General features: G+C 44.6%; 2 protein-coding genes across 3 annotated transcripts in view; one reads left to right on the top strand and one right to left on the bottom strand.

The window, feature by feature from the left end:
• Positions 1–15733, bottom strand: part of PCNX2 (pecanex 2) — a 313350-nt gene extending 297617 nt beyond the window's left edge. The window contains exon 1 of the mRNA XM_059397306.1: positions 15718–15733. The gene's annotated coding sequence lies outside the window, so the exon portion shown is untranslated. The remainder of the gene's footprint in view (positions 1–15717) is intronic.
• Positions 14866–25917, top strand: part of MAP3K21 (mitogen-activated protein kinase kinase kinase 21) — a 56196-nt gene continuing 45144 nt past the window's right edge. For both annotated transcript variants that reach the window (XM_059397308.1, XM_059397307.1), the window contains exon 1: positions 14866–15772. In XM_059397308.1, coding sequence (XP_059253291.1) covers positions 14950–15772 — 823 coding nt within the window. In that variant the 5' untranslated portion in view covers positions 14866–14949. The remainder of the gene's footprint in view (positions 15773–25917) is intronic.

The following is a 25917-nucleotide window of genomic DNA, read 5'->3' as shown; positions in this document are numbered from 1 at the left end:
GAGTAAATATAAAAATATTATAAACACACTTTCGTTTATAATTCTTTTACACCCTTATCTGTTTTAAAAGGCAACTGCAGGGGCACCTGCTCAGGGGGCGTGGCTCAGTTGGTTAGGCAGCTGACTGGAATTTGGCTCAGGTCATGACTTCAGGATGGTGGGATCAAGCCCTGATCCTCTTGTCTCTCTCCCTGTACTCCTCCCTCTGCTCACTCTCTCTCTCCCTCTTTCTCTCTCTAAAATAAATAAATAAACAAATAAATAAATAAAATCTTTAAAAGACAACTGTATAAAGCAAGAATTATAAAACTGTGCTACTGTAGCATTTATGATAAAAAATTAATGTCTATGAAAAGAATAGCATAAAAGAAGGAGGAAGTAACAGAGTTACATGGAAGCCAAGTTTTTAAATAATACTGTAATTAAATTAATATCAATCTTAGAGTGTTAATTCCTTGTACAACCACTAAGAAACTAAATTTTAAAAATACAGTAAAAGAGGGATGCTTGTGTGGCTCAGTAGGTTAAGCCTCTAGCTCTCGATCTCAGCTTAGATCCTGATCTCAGGGTTGTGGGTTCGAGCCCTGCACTGGGCTCCCCACCCAGCATGGAGCCTGCTTAAAAATATACATATTTTTAAATATTTAAAATTACAGTAAAAGAAAGAATAAGGGAATTAAAATGGCATACTGGAAAATATCCATTTAGCAATGAAGAAGGCAGTAATAGAGGAACAGAGACACAAAAAAGACATAGAACAGATAAAATCAAATACCAAAACGGTAGATATAAGTTCCTCCTTAGCAGTCGTTACACTAAACACAAGTTAATTAAGCCTGCAATCAAAAACCAGATGGGCAGAATGGATTAAGAAAATCAAATGTTATGTTACCCCAAAACACACCTCAGATTCCAAGAAAAAAGAGATGGAAAATAAAAGAGTTGGAAAAGATACAATACGCACACAAAGGGAGTCTGAGGGACTACCTACATCAAAGAAAAAAAGTAGACTTTGAGACAACAATTAAATGGTTGTTACCAAGAAGGAGATGAACAAGAAATTAAAGGATTAATTTATTAAGATTTAACAAGTATAAACACATATGCACCTAACAACAGAGCCCAATCATATAGGAAGCACAGAGGGACAGAATTAAAGAGAGAAATAGACAATTCAACAATGCGAGTTGGAAAGTTCGGTAAGCCACTTTCAGGAGTGGATGGAATAACGCCGCAGAAGGCCAACAAGTAGAGAGAAGTCTGGAACAACAGAAGGCCACGGGTAGCCTAGACAGGGAGCATCAGCCCCACCTGAAATCTGGTTTGGATGTCCAGACTGATGATGCCACACAAACACCAGGAGAGCGTGAGCACTGTATGACTTCTACGATTAGGTTTTCTGTGGAAAGCAGAGCAGGTCTCCCAAACAAGTTTGAGAAGGGATCCAGAGAGTGGAGAAAGGAGAACGCATTTGGGGTTTTTTCATGATGAAGGAGTAGGACAGGGTGAGGGTCCCCACATATGAACAAGAGGCATGCGTGGTTTGGATCTCCTGCTGGTGCCAAAGGAAGGGTACCTAGTCCTGATCATATTGTCCAGATGTGGGAAAAGCAATAGGGAGGTGAGGCTTAAAGGCTGGAAGCCATCAGTAACAACTGTTGGAAGGACCGTGGAGGGACTGGAACATTCACACACTCAGGGGTCGGGGGGAAACACACAATGCTGCCGCCGCTTTGGAAAACAGTTGGCAGTTCCTCAAAATTAAACATTACATGCCACATAACCGTCTATTAATCACCATATATACAAATACCATAGAACCCATCCATCCCACTCCTAGATATAGATGGAAAGTAAGTGAAAAGATATATGCACATAGAACTTGTACTTGAACGTTCATAGCAGGGTGATTCCTAACAGCCAACAACATGGAAACAAACCAAATGCTCACCATTCGGTGACTGGATACATTAAATGTGATACATCCACACAATATCATTTGACAATAAAAAAGAATAAAGTACTGGTATATGTCGCTAATGGGTCACCTTTGACGGTGTTAGACGAGTAAAGGAAGCCAATCACGAAACACCACATAGTGTATAAGCCCAAACCCAACGACATGAAATACACTGAATGAGCAAGTCAGCAGAGCGAGAAAGTGAATTAGTGGTTGCCTGGGGCCGTGGGTATGAGATCAGGTAATGCGAAATGACTGTTCAAGGGTCTGGGGTTTCTTTTCAGGGAGGTGAACATGTTCTAGAATTAGACAGTAGTGTTGGTTGCACAACTTGTGAACATAGTAAACACCTCTAAACTGTGTGCTCTGAAGGGGTGAATTGTATGGTATGTGAATAAGTAGTTTTTAAAAACCACGTAAAACCATCCAAACTATATGCTTAAAGGTCTCTGACCATGTTCACAGTACAGTCAATAATTTGTTTTGATTCCGAGGTTTCATATTCCCTTGGGGTGTTTACCAATTCTGGCAAAAGTCACTTTGGTTGAGGAAGCTGTGATGATAATGGGCAGTCAGGGGGCTTCTGGGACATGAAAATGTTCTGTATCTTTGCCTGGGTCATGACTGCAAGGGTGTCTGCTTTCCAGTTATTCACTGTGATGTGTATATATGTTTTATGCATTTCTCTCAATGAGTGTTTGATCTTAAAACAGTGATTTTTTAAAAAGAGATAGATTCTAGTGAAGTTATAAGACATCAAAGAGAAAGAATCTTTGGGTAGCCTAGACCAAAAAAAAGAAAAAGAAAGAAAAAAGAAAAAAAGAGAAAGAAAAAGCCACCTATTAGGGGAAAATATTAGATTGGCCTCAATTTTTTCAGAATTACATAATGTGAAAAGTTGATGACATCATGGTTACCAAGTTTTTTGGAAAAGATTGATATAAGTTTTTGCTACCATCTCAGAATTTTATAACACATAGTAATGACGTCCACTGAATAGACTCCTTGGGTTAGGCACGATTATTAACATTTTATATGCATTAACTCATTTAGTCTATAAACCCACTCTTTGAGGTAGGAGCTGTAATGAGCCCCATTTACAAATGAAAAAATAGGCATAAATAGCATAACTGGTATTTATCAACAAGGTACCCCATTTAGATAGAATATGTCATCATTTTAGACGTTCACAAAGCATTCACAAATCTGATCCTATATTTATGAAAGAAAACCTCAATAAGAAGAGAAACAATACAAACAGTATTTTCTGATCAGAAGTTAATAAAAGTAGAAGCTAAAAACCCATCTAGAGAACAAAACCACCTCTGTCATTTAGAATTTTCAAAAATTACTTCTGAAAATGGTTCTCAAAAAAAAGTAAAGGTCACAATAATGGAATACCTAGAAAATAATAACTATATCAGGGGTGCCTGGGTCGCTCAGTCGGTTAAGCGTCCAACTCATGATTTCTGCTTAGGTTGTGATCTCAGGTCTTGGGATTGCGACCAGCATTGGGCTCCCTGCTCAGCGGGAAGCCTGCTTGTCTCCATCTCCCCCTCCTACCTGCTCACTATTTTCCTAATGATCTCTCTCTAAAATAAATAAATGTATCTTTTTTTTAAAAAACACATGGTGTATCAGAACCAATGGATTAAAAAAAAAAGGAGTGCTCAAAAGCAAATTTATAGCTCCAAATAATTATGCTACTAAAAATCCGTGTAGTAAACCACTAGTTGTCTATGAACCATGGCTACTGCCCCCTATCCTCTGAAACAATAATTACACAACGTGTTCGTATTCTAACCTTGTATTTACAACCTATAGATAAGTTATGTAACATACACCAACATCCTAAATATCAACAACAAAAGACCAACCAGAAATGAATAAAGGAAAAAAAATAGATAGTTCATAGAAAGGGTCGTTCAAATGACTCAAACATCTGAAAAGATGTTCCGTCTCAATCACAGTAAGAAACAAAGTTTAAAACTGAGGAAAACGGGCCGTCCCTATCCGCAGTCCCTTGCTTTTTGCAAAGAGCTAAGTTCCATGTCCCACTCTATTGAGGAGGATGTGGGGAAACATCGCTGATGGCAATGAAAAGTGGTACAACCACCAGGGAGGACCAAATCCATCAAAACAGCAGTGAACACACCCTTTCATTCAGTAATCCGCTCCTGGAAATGGATCCTACTTGTGTCCTGGCACTTAGGGGAACGGCTCAAGTATGAGAATGGTCCCTGCGGCTTTTCATGACGATAGAAGACAGGAAGCAACCTAAATTTCCATCAAAGGATGCCATTAAGGTACAACATACAGTGAGTACTACGTAGAGGTCAGGGAGAAAGAGGCAACTTCCAGTGTTCCACTACCAAATGACACCTAGGATATACTGAGAGAAAATAGGTAGAAGATAATATACAAATACATGTATATTTGTAGGACTCTATGTCTGGAGAGATACAATTTAACTCTTTGGCAAAGAAATGGACGGTGGGAAGGTGGAGGGCATGTAGAAGAGAAATTAACTCTTCCAAGTATCCTTTTGTATCCATAACTCTTAAAAAAATATGTATGCAGATAATAATTATAACACACTCCGAAGACTTTCTAGGTTCCTTCTAGACAGATCCTAAACATTGCAAACATTAAAAGATAGAGACATCTAATCAAGAGTACAATAAACTTCTAAAATTTTTTTTTAACTTCTAGAATATTAGTGTTACTTCTAGAATATTAATGTTAGAGCTTGGAACACATCTAAGTCGGAAAAAAACAAGGTCTCCCATACAAAGGCTAATATTAGAATCAAAATCCAGAAAAAGTGGAAGATGGGCCTCATATATTTTCAAGATGTTTAATTTCAAATATTTGAGAGGCTGAGTTTTTTTTTTTTTTAAGGGCATTCTTACTGTTAGTCTAGAAAACCAGTTTGTCCAAGAGCATTATCAGATAAGAAAACACCCCTGAAAGAGATATTTACTGGAAGCATTCCCTCACTGAACCCTCAACTTTATCAAGTGACTGGAGAAAAGATTAGAAAGACTTCAAATAATCCTGTGATTAAATGACAACCACAAAGCCATATTTTACAGGGCATGAGACCGTTTTCAAAGGATTTCACATGGATCATCTCCTCAGGATAACATAACCAACCCAACAAGGTAACAGTAACACCCATAAAATCAGGAAGTTCACATCATGACGCAGAAGCTGTGGCTTTAGGCCCTGGAAATTCTTGCCGAGAATAAAAAAAACTAACATTGAGGCATGAGGAATGGCGGCCACAAGAATGGGTTAAACCAGAGTAGTTATAACTGGTACGTTCCACTTTTGCATTTGAAGCAAGGAGAGGTCAGCTGGGCTAGTTAGAGAGTTCTAGAGACATTCCTGCAGATTTTCCAAAGACTGAGAAAAAGTCTTCACTTCATGAGAGAAACCTCAGCTACCTGGATCAGAACCCAATTAACCTATGCCGAAGCATGAATTAAAAAGAAATGCTTGGATTTATTTATTCTTATTTATTTATTTATTTTTATTTATTATTTATTATCCTTCTAAGAATCTCAAAAGAGCGGTTTCATTTTGTTATTTCATTAATGCTCAATGTATTCATCAACTTCTTAAGGGAGCAGATTAATAGTCTTCCAATTTTATAAACTAATTATAAAATTAGAGTGTAGAAACAAAGATCAGTGGTGTAAGTTGGCTTTTTTTGTGTACCCCAGTCTCTTTTAGGAAGCTTATGGATCTGATAATGCAAGAAAATAAATCTGATATGCAGGAAACCATCATTTTTATTTTCTTTTTTAAAATGATTATTTTTTAATTTTTTATATATATTTTTAAAGATTTTATTTATTTGACAGACAAGGATCACAAGTAGGCAGAGAGGCAGGCAGAGAGAGAGGAGGAAGCAGGCTCCCTGCCGAGCAGAGAGCCTAAATCGGGGCTCGATCCCAGGACCCTGGATCATGACCTGAGCCGAAGGCAGAGGCTTTAACCCACTGAGCCACCCAGGTGCCCCCATTTTCATTTTCATAATGAATAAGATAAAAGGGCACTACAGAGTAAGATTGTTTCGAGTAGAAAAGTCACCTCACAAAAGGAGACCCATGAGTCCGAGAATCAGACATTCTGATCAAGAGCATTAACTGTATGTTTTGTAATGTAAATAGCAAGTTGTTGACACTGAATAAAAAAATGGCCCAAATCAACCTATTAGTCTATGGTTTTTTTCACTATGATCTTAGAATGATGACTTGCTCTTTTTTAAAAAACCACCTCTGTCCTCGTGTCCTCTGTTTAGTATTTCTAGCAGGTTAGGAAGAATTAGTCACTACATTTGAAAAGAGTCCAGTAAATTATAAATAAAACTAAATTTGGATAGGACAAGATGTACAAAAACGGTAACTCAGGGTGGAATGGCAACCTTCCTATCTCGGGTCCAAGGTCAGGAGCTTTGTAGCTTTTCTTCAGAAGAGATATCTTCAAGGGTTCAAAAAAGCCCTTGGCTCTGAGAAACGACTCGCGTTTTCACATTGTTGTGTTATTCAGTGGAGCAGTTCATTGTCCATTTGGGTAGCCCTGATTGTAATCTGTAACTTTCAGCATGGACAGGCAAGGCTCCAGTCTTGTCCAGTGATTAAAGTTCCAGAAATTCTAAAACTCACGATTACTCTAAAGCTGAAAGCCAGCTGAAACTTGGAGAATGGTTAGTAACCCAACACATGGACCGAATTCCAAAGCTTCCCCACTTCTAATACAGGCGGATAAACGTCACCTTGTCATTGCTGCCATATCATCACCGTCTTGCTATTATTACTCACTGAACCCCACATCCGTAAGCTCATGAAGCCAGAGAACCAGATGCAAGACACAAATGCTTCCTTGACAACCTCAACATTTCCACAAAGTACTACTCACTGCTTTGCTTTGTACTTATGCTTCATTCCTACAATACTGCAGTCCCAAGTTGGGCCTTTCAGAGAGCATGAAAGTCAAAGCATACTGTGAACTCCCTTGTGGTATATACACATGCTCAAGTGATCTTTCTCCAGATCATTGTTGTCTGATTCCTTTCTCTCCTTCCAGTTCTGTTCTGATCTGATCTCACCTTCTCAACAAGGCCACCCTGTCCACCTACAGACAAGGACATACACCTATTCATTCTGACTCTGTCCCTATTCCTGATCCATGTTTTCTTGTTCTCCTTTTTATTTTTATGGAGCAGTTCATCAACTTCTAACAGACTATGTAATGTATTTATGTATTCTCTTTCCCATCTACTGCTTCTAAGATACAAGCTTCATCATGATAGAGAACTTTGTTGTATTCAGTCTTATATCCCAAGTAATTGATTACTGCCCGATACTAAAAACAAACAAACAGAAAAACAAAAACAAAAACAAAACAACAAAAAACAAAAAACAAGTGTTGAATGATGAGCCTATTCATTCTCTAATTCTGTCCTATCTCAACTGTAACTTATCCGTATTGTTGCTTGGTTTTATTGTAGCGTAATTCATGACAGATAAATAAGAAATCTGATGACTCCAGGGTAAAGTTAGAATTTGTGGCATATGCACCTAGTTCAGTTTGTTCAGAAAACATTACATTTTGAGATGTGATATTCCCAAGAGTCTTGGCAATTACCATTCCAACTTTTAATTCTGACCTCCTTGTGAGAAACGTTTAACTTCTGTGGGTGGATGAAGTTGATTTGGGGTATAGGAAAATAAACAAAATGGAAGCAGAAAAAAAAAAAGGATATATATACTTTCTGGTTTTTCTTCTAATGGGTCCTTTATGAACAGTGACTAATATTAAAACAATACAAGCTAACATTTATTAGCCCTAATGAAGTGCCGGTACTTGAATATGTTAGTCCAACAAATCTTCAAAACAATGCCAGGGTAAAGATATATTACCCTACCATGCTGCGGAGGAGGCAATGGAAGAACAAAGATCCAGTATCATCTAGTAAGTAATGGCAAAGTCTGGATTGGAACCCAGGACTGAGTTAACGCTTGCTGTCAATCACAGTGGCACAGTCCCTTTCTTTGTTCAGTAGTTGATGACAGGTTATACCAAACTATACCACATGAAAACACATCACACACACCATTTCCTAAATGTAATACAAGTAAGTCATAACAGGTGACATTTGCAAAATTCCAGGATATCAATCAAAACACTTGCTGTCTTAAAAAAAAAAAAAAATTGTCAGGGGTGCCTGGATGGCTCAATCGGTTAAACGTCTGCCTTTAGCTTGGGTCATGATCTTGGGGTCCTGGAGTTGAGCCCCACATCGGTTCCCTGCTCGGTGGGGATTCTTCTTCTCCCTCTCCCCCTGCTCCTACCCCCACTTATGCTTTCTCTTTCTCTCAAATGAACAAATAAAATCTTAAAAAAAAAAAATTGGCACAGTACCAGACAGAAGCAACTAAACTGAGCTGTTAATAGTCTTCTTAATGTTCTTTATTTCACATCCCAAAGTATAGAGGTCTGAGAAAAATAACGAAAAATTCTGGGAATCAATTTTTGAATCCCAAATATTTTTCCATTTTTTAAAGACTTCACACACACAGTTCCTGGGGGAATATTTTTTTCCTCTCCCTTCCTTCCTGCCTCTCCAGGGTTTGTCACTTCTGGTCATGTCCAGACACCCAGCCAATTTTTGAAGTTTTTTTCTAATCTGTCTTTTTTCTCAACTCCTCCCAAGAAAACCACCCTTTCCTGCAGTTGAGTAAACTCAGTGGCCAGTATCTGGGAACCTGGAACAGCGGTTGCAAACAATCTCTCTTCTCACTGACCTCTATCTTCCAACTGCTCTGTCATTCCACACATTCCACAAAATATGGCCGTCTCACTCGGCTATTTTCTCACACCTGTTAGTCTTGGCTCTCAGACTCGTGATGGCAGGGACGGCACTAGACGCATTTTCACCGCCTTACTTCCTCAACCCTTGTTTATTCCACGGTAGACCACATCTCAGCTCTCCTGAAGTTGAATTTTTACACGTCAGCAGCCTTCTCTACCGGCCCAAGAAAGGGATGATCTTCTTGGCTACTAGCTACTGAAGTTCCTTCAGGTAGGAAACTGGAAATCAAAGCAGGTGGGAGAGTCAACATGACTCTCTCAGCATTTTTTAAAAAGATTTTAGTCATTTACTTGACATAAAGAGCACAAGGAGAGGGAGCAGCAGACTCCCTGCTCGCTGAGCAGGGAGCTTAAGGCAAGACTCGACCCCAGGACCCTGGGATCATGACCTGAGCTGAAGGCAGACGCTTAACTGACTGAGCCACCCAGACTCTCTCAGCTTTTTGTCTTTAAGTCTAAGGCAAAGCCCACGAGAAAAAAGCCCACTTTTCTGGTTTAATGTGAGGGTTTTTTCTATTTTGTGGATTCATTGCCTTTAACGCCATATTGTTGAAATGTCCCAGTTTTGCCTGTACTGTCCAGCAGTAGAATAGGGTATTGAGAAAGGGGTCTAATGCACCATTTAAATAAAAGCCTAATCAACAGAACTGCTTTTTTTTTTTTTTTAAATCTTCTCCTTAACTAGGACAACTCTCAACTTCTCAAATCTTAGGACCCCTTTACATGCCTACAAATTATTGAAGACCTCAAAGAGGTTTTGTGTATCTGTATATATTTTGTGTATTTGTTTCTAACTACTAGTAATTTCTATGTTGGAAATTAAAACTGAGAAAATCATAAAATAGGCATTTATAGCTTTATTTTAAAATAATAACAATAAACCAATTACATGGCAATATGTAATACATTTCTATGAAAGAAATATTATTTTTTTTCCCAAACTGAGACATATAAATAAGTTGACTGGTATCACTTCAGATTTTTCTAGATCTTTTTTTCCACCTGGCTAAATAGGAGATAGCTGCATTCTCTTCTATGCTTCTGCATTCAACTTATTGCAAAACATTGTGCTGCTTGAAACATACAGAGAAATTCCAGCCTCATACAGATAAGCGATTAGAAAAAGCAGAAGCATTTTTCCATTTTTTGAGGTAATTATAGATTTCCATGCAGTGTAAGAAATCATGCAGGGAGAGCCTGTGTTCCCCTCTCCTAATTTCATTTAATGGTAGCATCTTCCATAACTACGATATCACACAAACAGCAATACATAAAGTTGAGTGAACTGACCTGGGTTTCAACATGCATTCATCCGTGTATGTGCATGTGTGTGCTTGTGTGTGTGTATTTATAAACTCTGGGCCATTTCTTTCACATGTGTACAATCATATGACCAACACCCCAATTAAGACACAGAACAGTTCCATTCCATGGATCTCTCCTACCACTCTTTTATAACGATATCTCCTTCAGGGCGCCTGGGTGGCTCAGTGGGCTGGGCATCTCCCTTTGGCTCAGGTTGTGATCCCAGGATCCTGGGATTGAGCCCCGCATTGGGTTCCCTGCTCATCGGGGAATCTGCTTCTCCCTCTTTCTTTGCCCCTTGTCCTGCTCATGCTTTCATGCTGTATCTCAAATAAATAAACAAAATCTTTTTTTTTAAAAGATTTTATTTATTTATTTGACAGAGAGAAATCACAAGTAGATGGAGAGGCAGGCAGAGAGAGAGAGAGAGAGGGAAGCAGGCTCCCTGCTGAGCAGAGAGCCCGATGTGGGACTCGATCCCAGTACCCTGAGATCACGACCTGAGCTGAAGGCAGCGACTTAACCCACTGAGCCACCCAGGTGCCTAAATAAACAAAATCTTTAAAAAAAAAATAACTAGAGTCATTTTCCAATCTCTAGGTAGTGCTAGTTGCCCAAGTGTAAGATTGGGGGAGTTGTTTAAAAGAAAAGCCACAACAGTAATAAGTCATGAATTTTAGGATCATCAAGCCCTGGTATATCCCATCAAGACATTCTGCTGCTGAGAGGTACCATATGGGGAAAATGTCCCAGGGGATCACAGTGCTGGAGGTTCCAGGAGGGTCTAGAGAATGAGTGCTTGAATCGTAGTCACTTGGTCCTCCTGTTACTATCAGTTGTGTGAGTCAAATGAGGGCTCCAGTTTGGCCAAGTTAAAAAGCTCCACAGGGGCGCCCAGGTGGCTCAGCCGGTTGGGCATCTCCAGTTGACTCAGGTCATGATCTCAGGGTCCTGGGACCAAGTCCTGCATCTATCTCCCTGCTCAGTGGGGAGTCTGCTTCTCCCTCTGACCCTCCTAGCCCCAACTTGTGTTCTCTCTCTCTCTTTCTCATAAATAAATAGTATCTTTGAAAAAATAAAAGACTTCACAGACTCATCCATCTGAACTGGAGAGGGGTCCCTGTAGGGCACGAGGAGCCTGCGAGGGTAAACAGAACTGTCACTCCGCTCACATGGGCCTTCCAAGTAAAGGAAACACATGAAGTCCTCCTGCTTTCCGCACAACCTAGAATAGTTCTCTAGAGCGTGAGACATCGCCTTAGAAAATTACTCCCAAAATTCAATTCCCTCCGCCCCTGGTCTCATTTTGGAGTCCCTGATTTTCTGATATTCCCACTGTATGACTAGGTGCCCCCAAGCCATCCCAAATTCAACACATCAGAAATAACCCTAAAACCATTTTCTAGGTCATTTGACATCACGACCCTCCACCTACTCGCTTAAGTGAGAAACCTGGGTGGGGTCTGCTTGAACCCTTCCCCACAGGCCCTTATCCACAATTCTAAAACCAAAAGACTCCGAAAACGAAAACTGATTTGCTAAGGTGGCATCAGAACTCACTGGGCAACCAAACTTACCTTGAAAGGACACGAGGCTCTTTGTGGTCTTTATTTACCTCACTCGGTGAGATTACTTTAATATCTGGGCACAGAAATACCAGTGTGTTTGATCGTGGGGTGTGGTCCCATCCCCAACTGGAAGAGTTTATATTAAACTATGTATTATATATTATTAAAATCTCCCCAATTCTAAATTCTGGGACGTACCTGGACCCCTGAGTTTGGGATGAGGGGCCGTGGACCTGTAATTGGAGACCAAGACCTTTTGCTTCTTCTCTGAATGCATCTGGCCCCGTTTCCTTCCCAATACCAGCACCATAACTTCTAGTTCCCCTTAACTCTCCCTTTTACTGTCTCGGGAGTCTCCCTCCTGGTTCTCTGGCTTCTCACCCTGTCCTAGTCAAACCTATTGTTTCCATGTTTGCTCATTTCATCTCCAGGCAGTTGCAGTGTAATCCTGTCACCACTCGGTCCTAAGGCATCAAGGCTCCCCCACCTCCCCAGCCATGTTATTTCCCGCCTCATTCATTCCAGGATGACCTCCTTGATATTTGCCATATCCATGTGCCAACTGTACTATTTTAATTGTTTTGAGTCGACTCATTTTTTTTTTACTTCATTTGTTTGCGTAAGAATCTTAGTTTCATTGCTGCCAACGGAAAATCCATCATGCTAGTCATACACAGCAGCCAACCCTGAGTGTAAGTGCTTGAAAAACAAAATGACCAGAAACTATGTTTGCCAGAGGGGCTGACCGCGGACAAACCGGACTGCTCTCTTTACTGAAAAGGTGTATCTATTATAAGAGTTAATATATATTGAGAACTTAATACACGCTAAGCACCTTGCACCCTTTCCATCCACTACCTGCTTCGGACTTCCCTATCCCCCTCCATACTATTTTTATTATTCCCATTTTACAGATGAGGAAACTGAGCCATAGGGAAGTAAAGCAACATGTTCGGGGTCACACAGCCAGTCACAGTATCATCTGAGGGACTGTAAGTAAACTGGAAAGGCAGTGAGTTTCTCATTGTGCTACAATAGGCTCTTTCCTCATAAAACCCAAATAGTCACTGTTCTCTGTTCACTGGTGGTGAGACTTCAGGAGACTCTGGCTCGCTACAGGGCACTCTCATTTCTTTGGAATTTTTATAATTGGGCTTTCTTCTTTCTAGTCTCATCACTTGCCATGGTGATCTCTCAGGCTCTAGCAGTACCCTGAGCCCGATATTTATTTGTTCTATCTTGCGTTTGCTCACAATGCCTAGGATGACATTCCTCCTCCTCCTCCTCCTCCTCCTTCTTCTTCTTCTTCTTCTTCCTCTTTCTTCTTCTTCTTCTTCTTCCTCTTTCTTCTTCTTCTTCTTTTAAAGATTTTATTTATTTATTTGACACAGAGAGATCACAAGCAGGCAGAGAGGCAGGCAGAGAGAGGAGGGAGAAGCAGGCTTCCCGCTGAGCAGAGAGCCAGATGCGGGTTCGATTCCAGGACCCTGAGATCATGACCTGAGCCCAAGGCAGGGGCTCAACCCACTGAGCCAGCCAGGTGCCCCTTCTTCCTCTTTTCTATTAATCCTAGCCATACTCAGCTCAAATGACACACCACAAGGAATTCCCCAGTGACCCCAGGCAAAATGAAAAGCTTCACCTCGACCCCAGGAAAGTTGGTTCATTCTTTTGCTGTGGAAGTTTTTCTTTTCTCTTACCATTCTCTAAAAAAGGGGCTTTGTAACCTCCAGGCCTTAGCATAGGGTCTTACACAGGGTATGGACTCAATAAACATTAGTTAAATGAGAAGTGCTGACACCTAGAGCGGTTCTTCCCACATCTTCATCAACATAGAGCGGAGCTCCACGTCTGTACAGGCTTGCCACGATCAGGGCAGAACCTGTAACTAATGGGGGTAGAACGGGGATCATGGAGGCGGAGAAGGGAGTTTCCGTGAGTCTGGGCTGGGCACTGCTGCCCTTTCAGCAACGCAGGGAGAGGAGGTGGGCTTCTACCCCTCCAAGATGATTAAAAAAAAATAATAATAATGGAAAAAATGACAGAGAAGAAAACACATGCATACAAGAAAATCCCAAAGCTCTTCCTTATCGCTAGACTTGAAACGATCCGTGCCCCCAGACATCTAAGCTTCCCTTCCCATCCGTGTTAGGAGGCCACCGTTCCCGCACTGAGCGCACCGAGACGGGTGGAGGTCCTGCTCTGGAATGTTCCTTCCACAGCTGGTCCTGCGCGCAGTGCCAGGTGCGCCGCGGTGAACCAACGGCGGGCGGGCCAGGGCCTCCGGAGCCCTGCGGTCCGACTCTCTCGCTCTCCTCGCCGTTTCTGCGAATACGGACGGCTCAGGACTCGAGCACGCAGTCGTAGCCAACGCCTCCTACACCTGCACCTGCGGCTTCACAGGGGACAAGCGGTCCCTCCCCACTCGAGGGAGCAGTAAGGCAACCGCGAGGTGATGCGCCACGAGAACGAGCCTCGGGCCTGTACCGCCTGCAGCTCACGGCGCGGCGATGGGTCGTCCGGTCAGTTCCGCGCGGCCGGCCGGGGTTCGAACGCCCGCAGACGCGCACACCGGTCTGGAGACGCGCTCCGCCGCGTTCCGCAGCCCGTCCCGGGTGCACAGGGACTCTCCCCGGACGGCCACCTACTCCCTCGCGTCCCGCCCCAGCGCACCGAGTCCTCTTCGCCGGGGCCCTGCATTTTGGAGGATCGTGGGCTCCCCGCCGCCTTTCCCTTGGCTTGATTTTTCTCGAAAACCTCGTGCAGCCACGGCCGGTTCCGCCTCCCGGGCCGAAGGGGCGCGGCGCACCCAGCCCGCGAGCCGCGGCGGCGGCAGGCGGGGACCCGCGGGTCTGGGCGGGCCCCGAGGGGGCGGGGCGGGCCGGCGAGCGGGGCGGGTCCTGGCCGGGCGGGGCGGGGCAGGGCGGCCGGAGGGGCGGGCCCGGGAGGCGGCGAGGCCCAGCCACAGCCGCAGGCCCGCCGCAGGCCCAGCGCGCCACCATGGTGCGACAGCGCCCGCGGCCGCGGGGACCGCTGCAGCAGCAGAGGCGGACCAGGCGGAACGCGGGCTGAGGCCGGGGCCTCCGGGTGGTGGGGCCTCGGGGTGGTGGGCTCGCGAACCCCCGCGTCCCCGAGCCCCGACTCCCCCTCCTTGCCGGACCATGCGCGCCCCCAGCCGCCCCGGAGGCTGAGCCCGTCTGCCCGCGCCGCCGTCGCCCTCCCGGCTGCCCCGCCATGGCCTTGCCGGGCGCCGAGGGCGCGGCTGACAGGCCGGTGTCCCCGGCCCGGGGCGCCCCCGCCGGCTCCGCGTCGTCGTCGTCCGCCTCCTCCGGCGGCTCGGCCTCCGCCTCGGCCTCGGCGGGCGCGGGGCTGTGGGCCGCGCTGTACGACTACGAGGCGCGCGGCGAGGACGAGCTGAGCCTGCGGCGCGGGCAGCTGGTGGAGGTGCTGTCGCAGGACGCCGCCGTGTCGGGCGACGAGGGCTGGTGGGCCGGCCAGGTGCAGCGGCGCCTCGGCATCTTCCCCGCCAACTACGTGGCGCCGTGCCGCCCGGCCGCCCTCCCCGCGCCCCCGCCGCCGCCGCCGCGGCCCGGCTCGCCCGCGCACGTCGACTTCGAGCGGCTGGAGCTCCGAGAGCTCATCGGCGCCGGCGGCTTCGGGCAGGTGTACCGCGCCACCTGGCAGGGCCGGGAGGTGGCGGTGAAGGCGGCGCGCCGCGACCCGGAGCAGGACGCGGCGACGGCGGCCGAGAGTGTGCGGCGGGAGGCGCGGCTCTTCGCCATGCTGCGGCACCCCAACATCATCGAGCTGCGCGGCGTGTGCCTGCAGCAGCCGCACCTCTGCCTGGTGCTCGAGTTCGCCCGCGGCGGAGCGCTCAACCGCGCTCTGGCAGCCGCCAACGTCGCCCCGGACCCCCGCGCGCCAGGCCCGCGCCGCGCGCGCCGCATCCCCCCACACGTGCTGGTCAACTGGGCGGTGCAGATCGCCCGCGGCATGCTCTACCTGCACGAGGAGGCCGTCGTGTCCATCCTGCACCGGGACCTCAAGTCCAGCAACAGTAAGTGGGCCGGGGGTGGGGGCTGGGGGTGGAGTGGGGGGACGCAGCCTCGCCCAGCGAAGCCCTCCTCGGTGCCAGTCCTGCGCCGGCCCCTCCCGGCCTTGAGCCAGGTGGAAGGAGGCGGGGGTCAGCCTCCCGACGCCTGCAGCACCCTCTGTGCCCGCTTTCCAGGGCCCGGAGGTCCAGCTGGACCTTGGTTACTTGCCTTAGGGTAGGTGACGCTTACCTTGACTTTGCTTTGTTGCTTTTTGGGCGTCTTTAAAAAAAAATGCAGATCAGACTTGCTTGCTGACTACACAGTTGTAAAGTACCTGGATCTTCTAAACCTCAGGGTGCTCTTTGGCCTTTAGGTACAATAAGTGGGTCGTTTTGTGCAACTGCAAACCGAAGCCTTGGCCTTTAGGTACAATAAGTGGGTCGTTTTGTGCAACTGCAAACCGAAGCCTTCCTGAGATTGTGAGCAACCCATGACCCTCCTTTTCTGCTTCATCAAACTCCTCCTTTCCTTCAGCTTTACAGGTGCTGAATTGAGGTTGCTCTTTACCACTTTAACTATGGCTTTATGTCCCCTGACATTTCCAAATACTTTTCACTCAGACATCTCTGCCCACGAAGTGTGCTTTTATCCTTCGTTTGGTGGCTTGAGTGTTGGTGGATCGTCTCCAGGCAAGAAGCAGCCGATTGGGCCAGCATGCACATGTAGGCTTAGGCACGCGTGGGGTCCTTGCACAAGTACTTGAACTCTTGAAGACCTGGTCTGTATCGTTTACTTTGTTTATAAGCCAGGGTGGATTTTCTAGCTGTCAATAGAGAACTGACAAATGAGCTAAACCCAAATCCTATTAAATTTCACCACTTTATAAAAGACCTAATGGGATCCTCGTTTAAAGTTGGTTCTTGAACATTGAAGATCACCTCGTACGTAGTCTTAGGATGGGTTGAAATCGCATGAAAGATTAAAAATGCAGCCAGAACTGGCATTGGCCCACCACAGCCGCATGTCTTTCAACCTGGTAAAACCTGCTAGGACAGGCGCTAACCCAAAGGGAAACACTGTCCTTCCCCAAGTCTGCAGGAAGAAGAGTGACAAGAAGAAATGATGTATTTGTTTCATGTTTGTGTACATTCTTTTTCCTATTCGAAATTCTTCCGCTCGGAAAGTTAACTTGAAAATGATGAAGGTGGCACTTTCGTTATGGGAATCAGATTACTTAAGTGTTGGTAACTACATGTAAGCGTTGGATACTTGCTGTGGATTTTATTTTATGCCTCCTGCTAACCCCCAGTATAAATTATAACCTTATAATTTAGATGACAACTGGTCAAGTGTCAGAAGCAGATTCAAACAAGATATGGCAGTGAGAGAGTGGCAGTAGTTAGAGAGCGGCAGTAGTAGCGTGTGTTCTTAGAGTTCCAACAGAGGACATATAAAGGACTCCAGAGTTGTTTACTTTGGGTCCGTGGATGATAAAGACATAGCGCAGTTTTCAATATACTTATTTTTGTCAATGCTTCAGACCCTACAGCTGGTGCTTATTTCCTAAAATGTGCTTTCAGTGAACGATGTGTTTAACTTGCTACCACCGAGCAAGGCCTGTGTGCCCTGTCTGTGGGTCCTGTAAGCTCTCTCGCCAGTGATGTCCTGCAAGCCCTTCTCTGCTGGTTATATTCTGCAAAACCAGGTTATTTTAAGGACAGCAAAAAAGAGCATCATTGCTTGGGCAGTCTTGGCATTTGTGGCCGTTCTGTGATATACATAGGACCTGGTTTCTGCAGACTGATTCTGTTACAGGACATCACATTACCAACACAGGCAAACGGTTAGGGTTAGACTGATCCTTAGGCCAAAAGAGCAAAAGGGCCTGTAACGATTATTTTTTTCATTACGTTTAGTTGGTTTTGTTGCATTTTGATAATGCGTGAGGTCCCTATGATCTGTCCCATTGGCATGTTTGCTAATGTTCCTAAACACATTGACGGGTAGATTAATCCATGTTCCAATCATAATCTTTTTATATGAATTAAGAACTTTCAAAGTATTAATACTATTAAATGGGAAAAAAGAAATATCATGACCCTGGAATAAGAACATGATTAAATGGTTTTTATTGACAGCAGGAGACTTGAACAGCAGAACAGAGATGGTAGTATGTCATTTGGAGGTGGTTATTTGCCGCAACTTAGTTTTTTGGAATGCTTTCCACGCTCAGAAGAAATTGCGGAACTTCCTGGAGCATTTTAATTTCTATAATTGTCAGGCAAGGTCGCCTTTGCTTTAAATTTGTGCACTTTGAAAAAGACATAATGGGCTTGGTCACTAGCCTAGCCAAATATTTGTTAAAATATGACCATTACTATAGTTTTTAATGACTATAACAGGCACATTTTGCATAGGGCCTAAAATGTGCACATCACAGTGCCCAGCACAGTGCCTTATCCTCTCTCTCTGGTGTTAATTCAGTGAATAAATGTGGACACTTTGGGACTTCTCTTGTGGTACATGAAACCATGACTTCTTGTTCAGACTTTTGAGGACAGCAGAAACCCTATTACAGTGTGTTTTGTTTGAATTTATTGGTTATTTGCTAATGGTGGTAGTGAGTTAATGATAATGTAAACAAGGTTTTAAAAATCAATATTGAATTTTATCTTCATTCTGGAGTCCACAAAGAGCCAGTGTAAAACGACCTGGAGCCACGTTAGTTGAAATTACTGTTTAAAACAAATGTTTAAGTTTGTCCTAGGAAAATATGGTTCTTAACATGTTTTCTTTCCTCTTTTCTCTTTGGTCTTCTTTTAAGTTTTATCATATATGGGAGACAGTGTTTATGTTGAAGTAAGAGCTGTGTTTTGATGATACAAACAACTTTGTTCCTTTTCTAACAGTAAGAGATTGAAAGTTGAACCAAATGACCAAGATTTAAGCATCATTTTGCTTAAATGCTAGGCCCTGGCACTCCCTGGATGCGAATTGTGTAGAAAATACTGTGCTAAGTTTTTCTATGTGCAACAATGAGAGAGGAGTATGAAACAACGCTGGGCTCCTGTGAACATGGCCGGTTCTCTGTGCATGCAGGGAAGAGAGAAAAATCACTGTGCATTTGTCCAATATATCTTGAGCCTCCTCTCACCCCCCAGCCACTTCTGGACCCTGGGGACACGGGAGTGAACCAGATGACCGCATCCCCGTTGGCATCGGGCATAGTCTCGTGGGAAAGCTAGACGGTAGCCATGCAGTGTCAGATACTAGTAAGCATCGTGGGGGTAGATGGTGGTGAGGCCAAGGATGAGGACGCCGGTGAGACTGGGTGGTGGACAGAAGACACTCTGAAGAGTGACACAGAGGTGTGGGTGAGGAGGAAGAAGTCGAGCGAAGATCCAGGCAAAGGGAGGGTGGAGAGTAAGGACCCTCACTTCCTGGGGAGTGGAGGGGAAGCTGGCAGGCTGAAGCAGAGGGAGGAGTAGAGGTCGTCACTGTGGGGCTTCTGGCCGTGACCTACGGGTGTCCCACTCTCGGTGCCATCTGTCCAGAGCCTGGGAGAGTTCTGTACAGAGGACAGGTGGGATCTGATGCTGTGTTTACAAGATTCCTCTGGCTGCTCTGAAGGATGGACTTGAAATTGGCCCACGTGAAGGCTGTCGAGGTGGCACCCTTCAAAGAATGCGGTGGTTTCACCCAGGGTGCTAGGAACAGGGAGTGGTTTTCAGGGAAGTTACCAAGGAGGAGTGAAGATAAACTAGTATGATATGTGACTTACTGAGGCTGGTTTGAATTATTAGAATTTAGTCTGTATTTTTCTGGCATAATTCAGTATTGAAAGAAGGTTGTGTAGCATAATGTGTTTTTTCTGTTGTTTCGTTTAGTTTTGTTTTGTTTTAATATTGCTTACTGTGTTGTACTGGTGGTGGTGGCTTTAGCAAAAATAAACATTCCAGGAGAAACTGAACCACAAATTTTTTTTTTAAGATTTTATTTATTTATGTGACAGACAGAGATCACAAGTAGGCAGAGAGGCAGGCAGAGAGAAAGAGGGGGAAGCAGGGTCCCCACTGAGCAGAGAGCTTGACTCGGGGCTCGATCCCAGGACCCTTGGATCATGACCTGAGCTGAAGTCAGAGGTTTTAATCCACTGAGCCATCCAGGTGCCCCTGAACCACAAATTTTTTTTTTTTTTAAAGATTTTATTTATTTATTTGAGAGAGAAACAGTGAGAGAGAGCATGAGCTAGGGGAAGGTCAGAGAGCGAAGCAGACTTCCCATGGATCTGGGAACCTGATGCGGGACTCGATCCTGGGACTCCGGGATCATGACCTGAGCCGAAGGCAGTCGTCCAACCAACTGAGCCACCCAGGCGTCCCTGAACCACAAATTTTGATCCCTACTTACTTTTATATTTTTTATTTCAATGAGTAAGCACCTTTTTAGCTTGCTTTTTTTTTTTTAAGCCTTCTGGGGGAATAATTCTTATATGTATTATTATCTACAATGGCATTTACAGTAGATAAATAGACATAGTTACATATAGTAGCAAATAAAGTTTAGAGCTCTTACTAAAACTACACAAGGGATATAATTTTTTGAAAAAAATTTCTCATTAATACAGTGTAAATAAAGGAACTATTTGAGAAAATTATAGGAAATGTAATCTCCAAATAAGGTGCTTAAATAGCTCATTGAGGTGACTTGGAGGAACTATTAATTATACTTTTATCAGTTAAAAGACACACGTCTTCTTTCCCCCTCGTCTGTTCTTTTACTGCAGATGTGTAGCTTCATGCCACGGCCTCCTCCCACTCCAGGGGGCACCGGGAGGTCAGCACAGATACCCCAGTGATGGCAAAAGCTAACCTGCTTCTTATAAACAAAAAAGCTAAAGGATATATTTTTAGAAGAATAGCTATTGACAAACGGCCCCCACGTCATCCCCTACCATTTTCATACTTACATATTAAAAAAAACTAGGCCACCACTCATTTTTTCCTAGTTATAAGGGCAGGGGGTCCCTTATTTGGTTCAGGATTATGCAAACTCAGTCATCCCTGTACACGCTTGATCACGTCTGCAGTCATCGTCAAGTGTATCAAATCACGTGAAGGAACGAGGAGGGGCAAGACCCCTCCATCCACTTCAGAAGGTGTCTGCGAGCCCTGCTTTCTCCTCTCACACCAGCACGCAGGTCGCAGGTGTTGAACTTCTCCCGAACAGTGCAGTCACCTGTAGGAATGTTGCCTTGGAAGTCCTTGAGACCTGGGTTCAATTACTGGTGTTGTCATGTACTCGACGTGTGACCTTGGACAAGTTGTGTAACGTCATCGAGCCCGAATTTCTTGATTTCTGAAGCTGTCTGCTGAATTCCTCCCTGGGGTATGGACAGAGTCCTGGAGGGAACATCTGTTTGATGCTGCCTCAACCCATCAAAAGCATTTGTGGGAAAACTGGCATGAAAACATAGGACTTTTTTTAGGGAACCAAGAGTAGTTGGGTGCAGCTAGAAGGAAAGAGAGACAAGGGGTTTTCTGGGAAGGAAACAGGCGGGGAAGCCAGCAGGGAGTGGGTGGGCGACTGGAGCGCCATCCTAACACGGAGAGCCCACAACAGGAGCCAACCACGGGAGGTTTTGGGGGGGAAAGTGGTCTCTCTGCTGGGAGATGAACACCTCTACAGAAAAGAAAAATATAAGCTTGGGATAATTTGCTTTATGACTGTACTATCACAGGTTATCAGTAGGGCAGTAAGCATGAAAATTCTTAGACATTGGTTTGACGTAAATTGTTTATCATTTACGACTGGAACCTAGATTTTTATAATCAATATGCATCTGGTGAGTTGGTTTAGAGCAGTTTCTCCCTCTGGTTCACGAGGGTTAGAAAACAGTGACGAGATTTACCAGGCCAGGCTGACGGTTTTCAGTCCAAACCCTCCCCAGCCCTCAGGCCCTCCCACAAGGTGAAACACTCCCATAAAGGAGGGTTGGGGGGCAGGGGAAGGGTTCCCAGACAGGTCGGCAGAGCTGTGCTGGTTTCGTGACGCTTGAAACACATTTGTATGGGGGGGGCTTCCAATCAGTGCGAATTTTGTCATTTTTAAGAATTCATCTTTTCCAAACACTGCTTCACCTCAGCTGCCTTACTGTAGGGATGGTCTCAGGCACAGGCTCGCGAGTATCTCGAGCTTACCAGGCACTGGGTGCTGCCCAGCCTCGATCCGCACTTACTCTTCACAGCAACTTTCGAGGTTGGTATTTTATTCCCATTTTACAGGCGGAGAAAATGAAGCCGGGGTTTGATTGCCTCTGTGAAGCTCCCTCGTCAGAGAGCTGAATCCAGAACCTCTAATCCTGGAACCTCAGCATTTATCTTCTCCACCTGTCGCCCAGATGAGCAGTTCTCCAGTGTTTGTTATCAGGCCCGCAAGGAACTCTTGTTTACATGTGTGATAGCTGCTGGTGTTTACCGAGTTAGAAACTTAACATGATACATTTAAAAATGCTTAATAATATAAAAATAACAGACCCATGACATGTTAGCATAGCATTTTTAATGGAAGAAAAGTCTTATTTTCCCAAAGAAATTTAGAAAGGAGAGTGGCACTGCTTTACACTTTCGAAGCTCACTTTGATGCCAGACTTAATAGAAGACCAATGGATGTTCATATCTGCTTCTATATTTAATCTGTTGCTACCTTAGGGTTGCCCAAGGGTCCCTACTTTGAGACCCTCCCCACCAAGGTGAGGTGATCAGTACTGTAGGGAAAGAATGGGACTCTGGAAGAGTTGTTCCTACACTAGGATCAGAAGCTCCTCGTGAGCTTTTAAAAAATAAAACTCTTTGTCTCACTTTTGGATGTTCTGATTTAGTTGACCTTGGTTGGGAACAAACAATGAATCCCCCCCCCGATATTTTATTTATAAAATATTGAAATATGAAATTGAAGGAGCTTGAAGTGAGCTCTTACATCCTTACCATCCAGATTCTACCATTTGTGTTTTATCAACTTGCTTTAACACAGATCTAACCCTATCCCTCCATTAATCCATCTGAGCTTTTGATGAAGCAATATATATATATTGGTTTATATATATATTTATATATATATTTTAAGATTTTTATTTATTTATTTGGCAGAGAGAGACACAATGAGAGAGGGAACGCAAGCAGGGGGAGTGGGAGAGGGAGAAGCAGGCTTCCCATAAGCAGCGAGCCGGATGCAGGGCTTGATCCCAGGACCGTAGAATTGTGACCTGAGCTGAAAGCAGATACTTACAGAGCCACTCAGATGCCCCAACAACATTTATATATTTAGAAATCTTCTGGATGCCTTAAAAGCAGAGCCAAGTTTGGAAACTGCTATTCAAAGGACCAGATTTTGGGTTCCTTCTGAGGGTTCTCTGGGTTGATCTATATAAATCCTTCCATGAACCCAGACTGCATCTCAGATCTGGTTAAGGGTCTGATGAAATTGCACAGTTGGTCATAGAAGGCACCAGGTGAGACTATGGGTAGCTTTTTCTGGGCTTGTGTCTCTAGGGAAGGGAATCTCTTTAAGCATTTGTTCCTTTGACATTGGGTGACGAATAGTGACATTGTGGTGCCTGAGGTTTGCCCTCTGACCCCACAGCTTAAGCAGCTGTGGGTTCACAGCCCTGACTTCCTGAATAAGGTGATGTGAGGATAAGGTGAGACAGAGTACTGCCGGGGTTGGCACACGTTCCCTATGAAGATCCAGATAATAAATATTTTTGACTCTGTGGACCATAAGGTCTCTCTTGCAACTGGTCAAGTCTGCTGTTGTAGCCCAAAGCATCTACAGACGGTATGTGAAAATGAATGTGACCGTGTTCCAATAAAACTTTATTTACAAAAATAGGCATAGGATTTGGCCCATGGGATGTAGTTTGCCAACACCTGGCCTATGTTAAAGTATTTAGAAAACTGTAAGACACAATCTCAGTGGAAGTTGGTGACTTTGCTCATTTTTATATATTGTTTAGGAACACTTTGAGTGCTTTACCTCATTTGTGTGTGTGAGAAGTCATCGATACTTAACAGTTTTCTACAACTCTCTATCATCTTAAGAACATTATTATTAGTCATTCAGCAATATATAGTGCCGGGTAATCACTTATTTGTTCATCTTGCACAGGGGTGAGGGTCTTTTTGATGTGGCTAATTTGCTTGACTGGGGCCAGCCAGCAGTATGAGGAAATAGTCTGCAGCTTTGTTCTCTGTAGGAGTGCTGCCATCTGTGCTCTTTGGCAGGTCCGCTGGTAACTTGGGTTGATAAGTTGAGGGTCAAGGAGGAGGCATGAAGTACTATGTTGCTATTGTAACTGTTTCACTACCGGGTTTCATTACCAGTTGCTTTTCCAAGCTATTGGAAAAAGACCAAATCACACGCCATGTGGGGAAGTATCTTGATTGCATACAGGAATGTTTGAGTCATTACTGGCTCAAGGCGATATGAAGGAGTTTATTTAGTTTCAGGTTTTCTGCAAATGTTGAATCACATAATATCAGGTATATGACTTTCTGTTCACCAATATACTAGCATAGGATACTGTCGAAGACTTCCTCCCTCAGTTTGCTTTGCACCTACTTGGTGAAAATACTGAGGGGACCCAAATATTGAACTAGATTTGCACACACAATGAAATGTAAAAAGGTTTCTTGTTAAAACTGAGTGTGGTATATGTCCATAAAATGGTTTGTACGGTGGCTTTTCTTTCTGGTGCAAGAGCAAGGTGAAGCTCTATATTAGGCAGTCACATCTCTATTTTCTTGAGAGAAGTCTGTCTTCTTGTATTCAGGAAGCCAACTCATTCATTCACGCAGCAGCTGTTTATGGACGTGTACAACGGGCCAGGAACCCTCCGGGGCTCCTGATGTTCAGTCGTGAGCAAAGCAGAAATGCTTTCCTCCACTCCCAGAAGTTACGTTCCAGTAAGCAGCACAGATGTTACTACCGAGAAGTAGTAAGAGATGTAGCATGTTGGAGAGTGGGGAAGTGCTTTAGTAGGAAAACTGAAAGAGTAGGTTTGAAGAGGTGAGTCTGTTGAGGTGAGCGGTTGAGGTTTTAAGTGAGATGGGTAGGGGTGGCCTTCCAGAAAAGGTGGCTGACCAGGAAAACCTCATCATCAGCCGCAAAATCTCCAAAGCAGGAGGCCAGTGTGGCAGGAGAGGACTGAAGGAGAACAGTAGGACAGGAGCAGGTGGGGGGTCAGGTTGGGCAGGTCTTGCAAGACCTTTGACTTTACCGTGACCATGGAGAGCTTCGGACTGAGGACTGGGATCTGCCTTGCTCTCTAGCAGAATGTGCTGGCTGCAGCGTGGACGAGAGATGGAAGGGAGACCAGGGCGGAGGTGAATCTGGGAGTCATCTGTGTCCGGATGGTATTTAAAGCCCTGAGGTGGGCTGAAATTAGCTGGGGAGTGGGTAGATAGAAAGACCAGAGATCCACAGCCCTAGTCTTGGCGGTCTGCAGTAATTAGAGATCAGGGAGATAGGAGGAATCAGAAAAAGGAGTGGTTAGAAGAGAAAGGGAGCCCCAGGGAACCATGGATGCTCTGGAGGTCAGGGAAGAACGTGTTTCGGGGAAGAATGATCAACGAGGTCGAATGCCGCAGACGGATGGGAATTCAAAACAACTATTCTGTTGTATTTCTCCTTAAACCGGTCTGTGTTTCCTAATACTGTTTCGGGAGTGCAGAGGCGAGTTGGTTTTCTGTCCTAGCAGCTGACTTCATGTGAGAAAACTGGTAACTCATCTTCTTCATACTCCGTTTCCCCCCATATACTATCTATGTACCCCTTCACTTAACAGATAGGAACGGCTTGTGTGTAGCATCGGTAAATCAATACATAACATTCATTGGGTGCGGATTCTTTCCTCCAGTTGCTTATAATTTAATCAGATGAGAGGAACAGGTAGGGTGAGACATGATGATAGAACTTCAGGGCATTAAAAATGGGAACTTCTAGCTGTGGTCATGCGGGAAGGTACCAAAGGGGAGAAGGTATTTATTGACTCCTGGAATACTGGACCAGGAGGAGAGTGAGGAAGTTGCCCACCCCCCCTTTTTTTTAAAGAGAAGGGTAATTGGAGATGCCACAGGCTAAGGGACTTGAAGTGGTCTCGTGGTTAGCA

This window comes from Mustela nigripes, chromosome 4, assembly GCF_022355385.1.
Source record: "Mustela nigripes isolate SB6536 chromosome 4, MUSNIG.SB6536, whole genome shotgun sequence".
Taxonomy (NCBI): Eukaryota; Metazoa; Chordata; class Mammalia; order Carnivora; family Mustelidae; genus Mustela; species Mustela nigripes.
The sequence above is the reverse complement of the archived record's forward strand: the minus strand, read 5'-3'. Positions and strand labels throughout refer to the sequence as shown.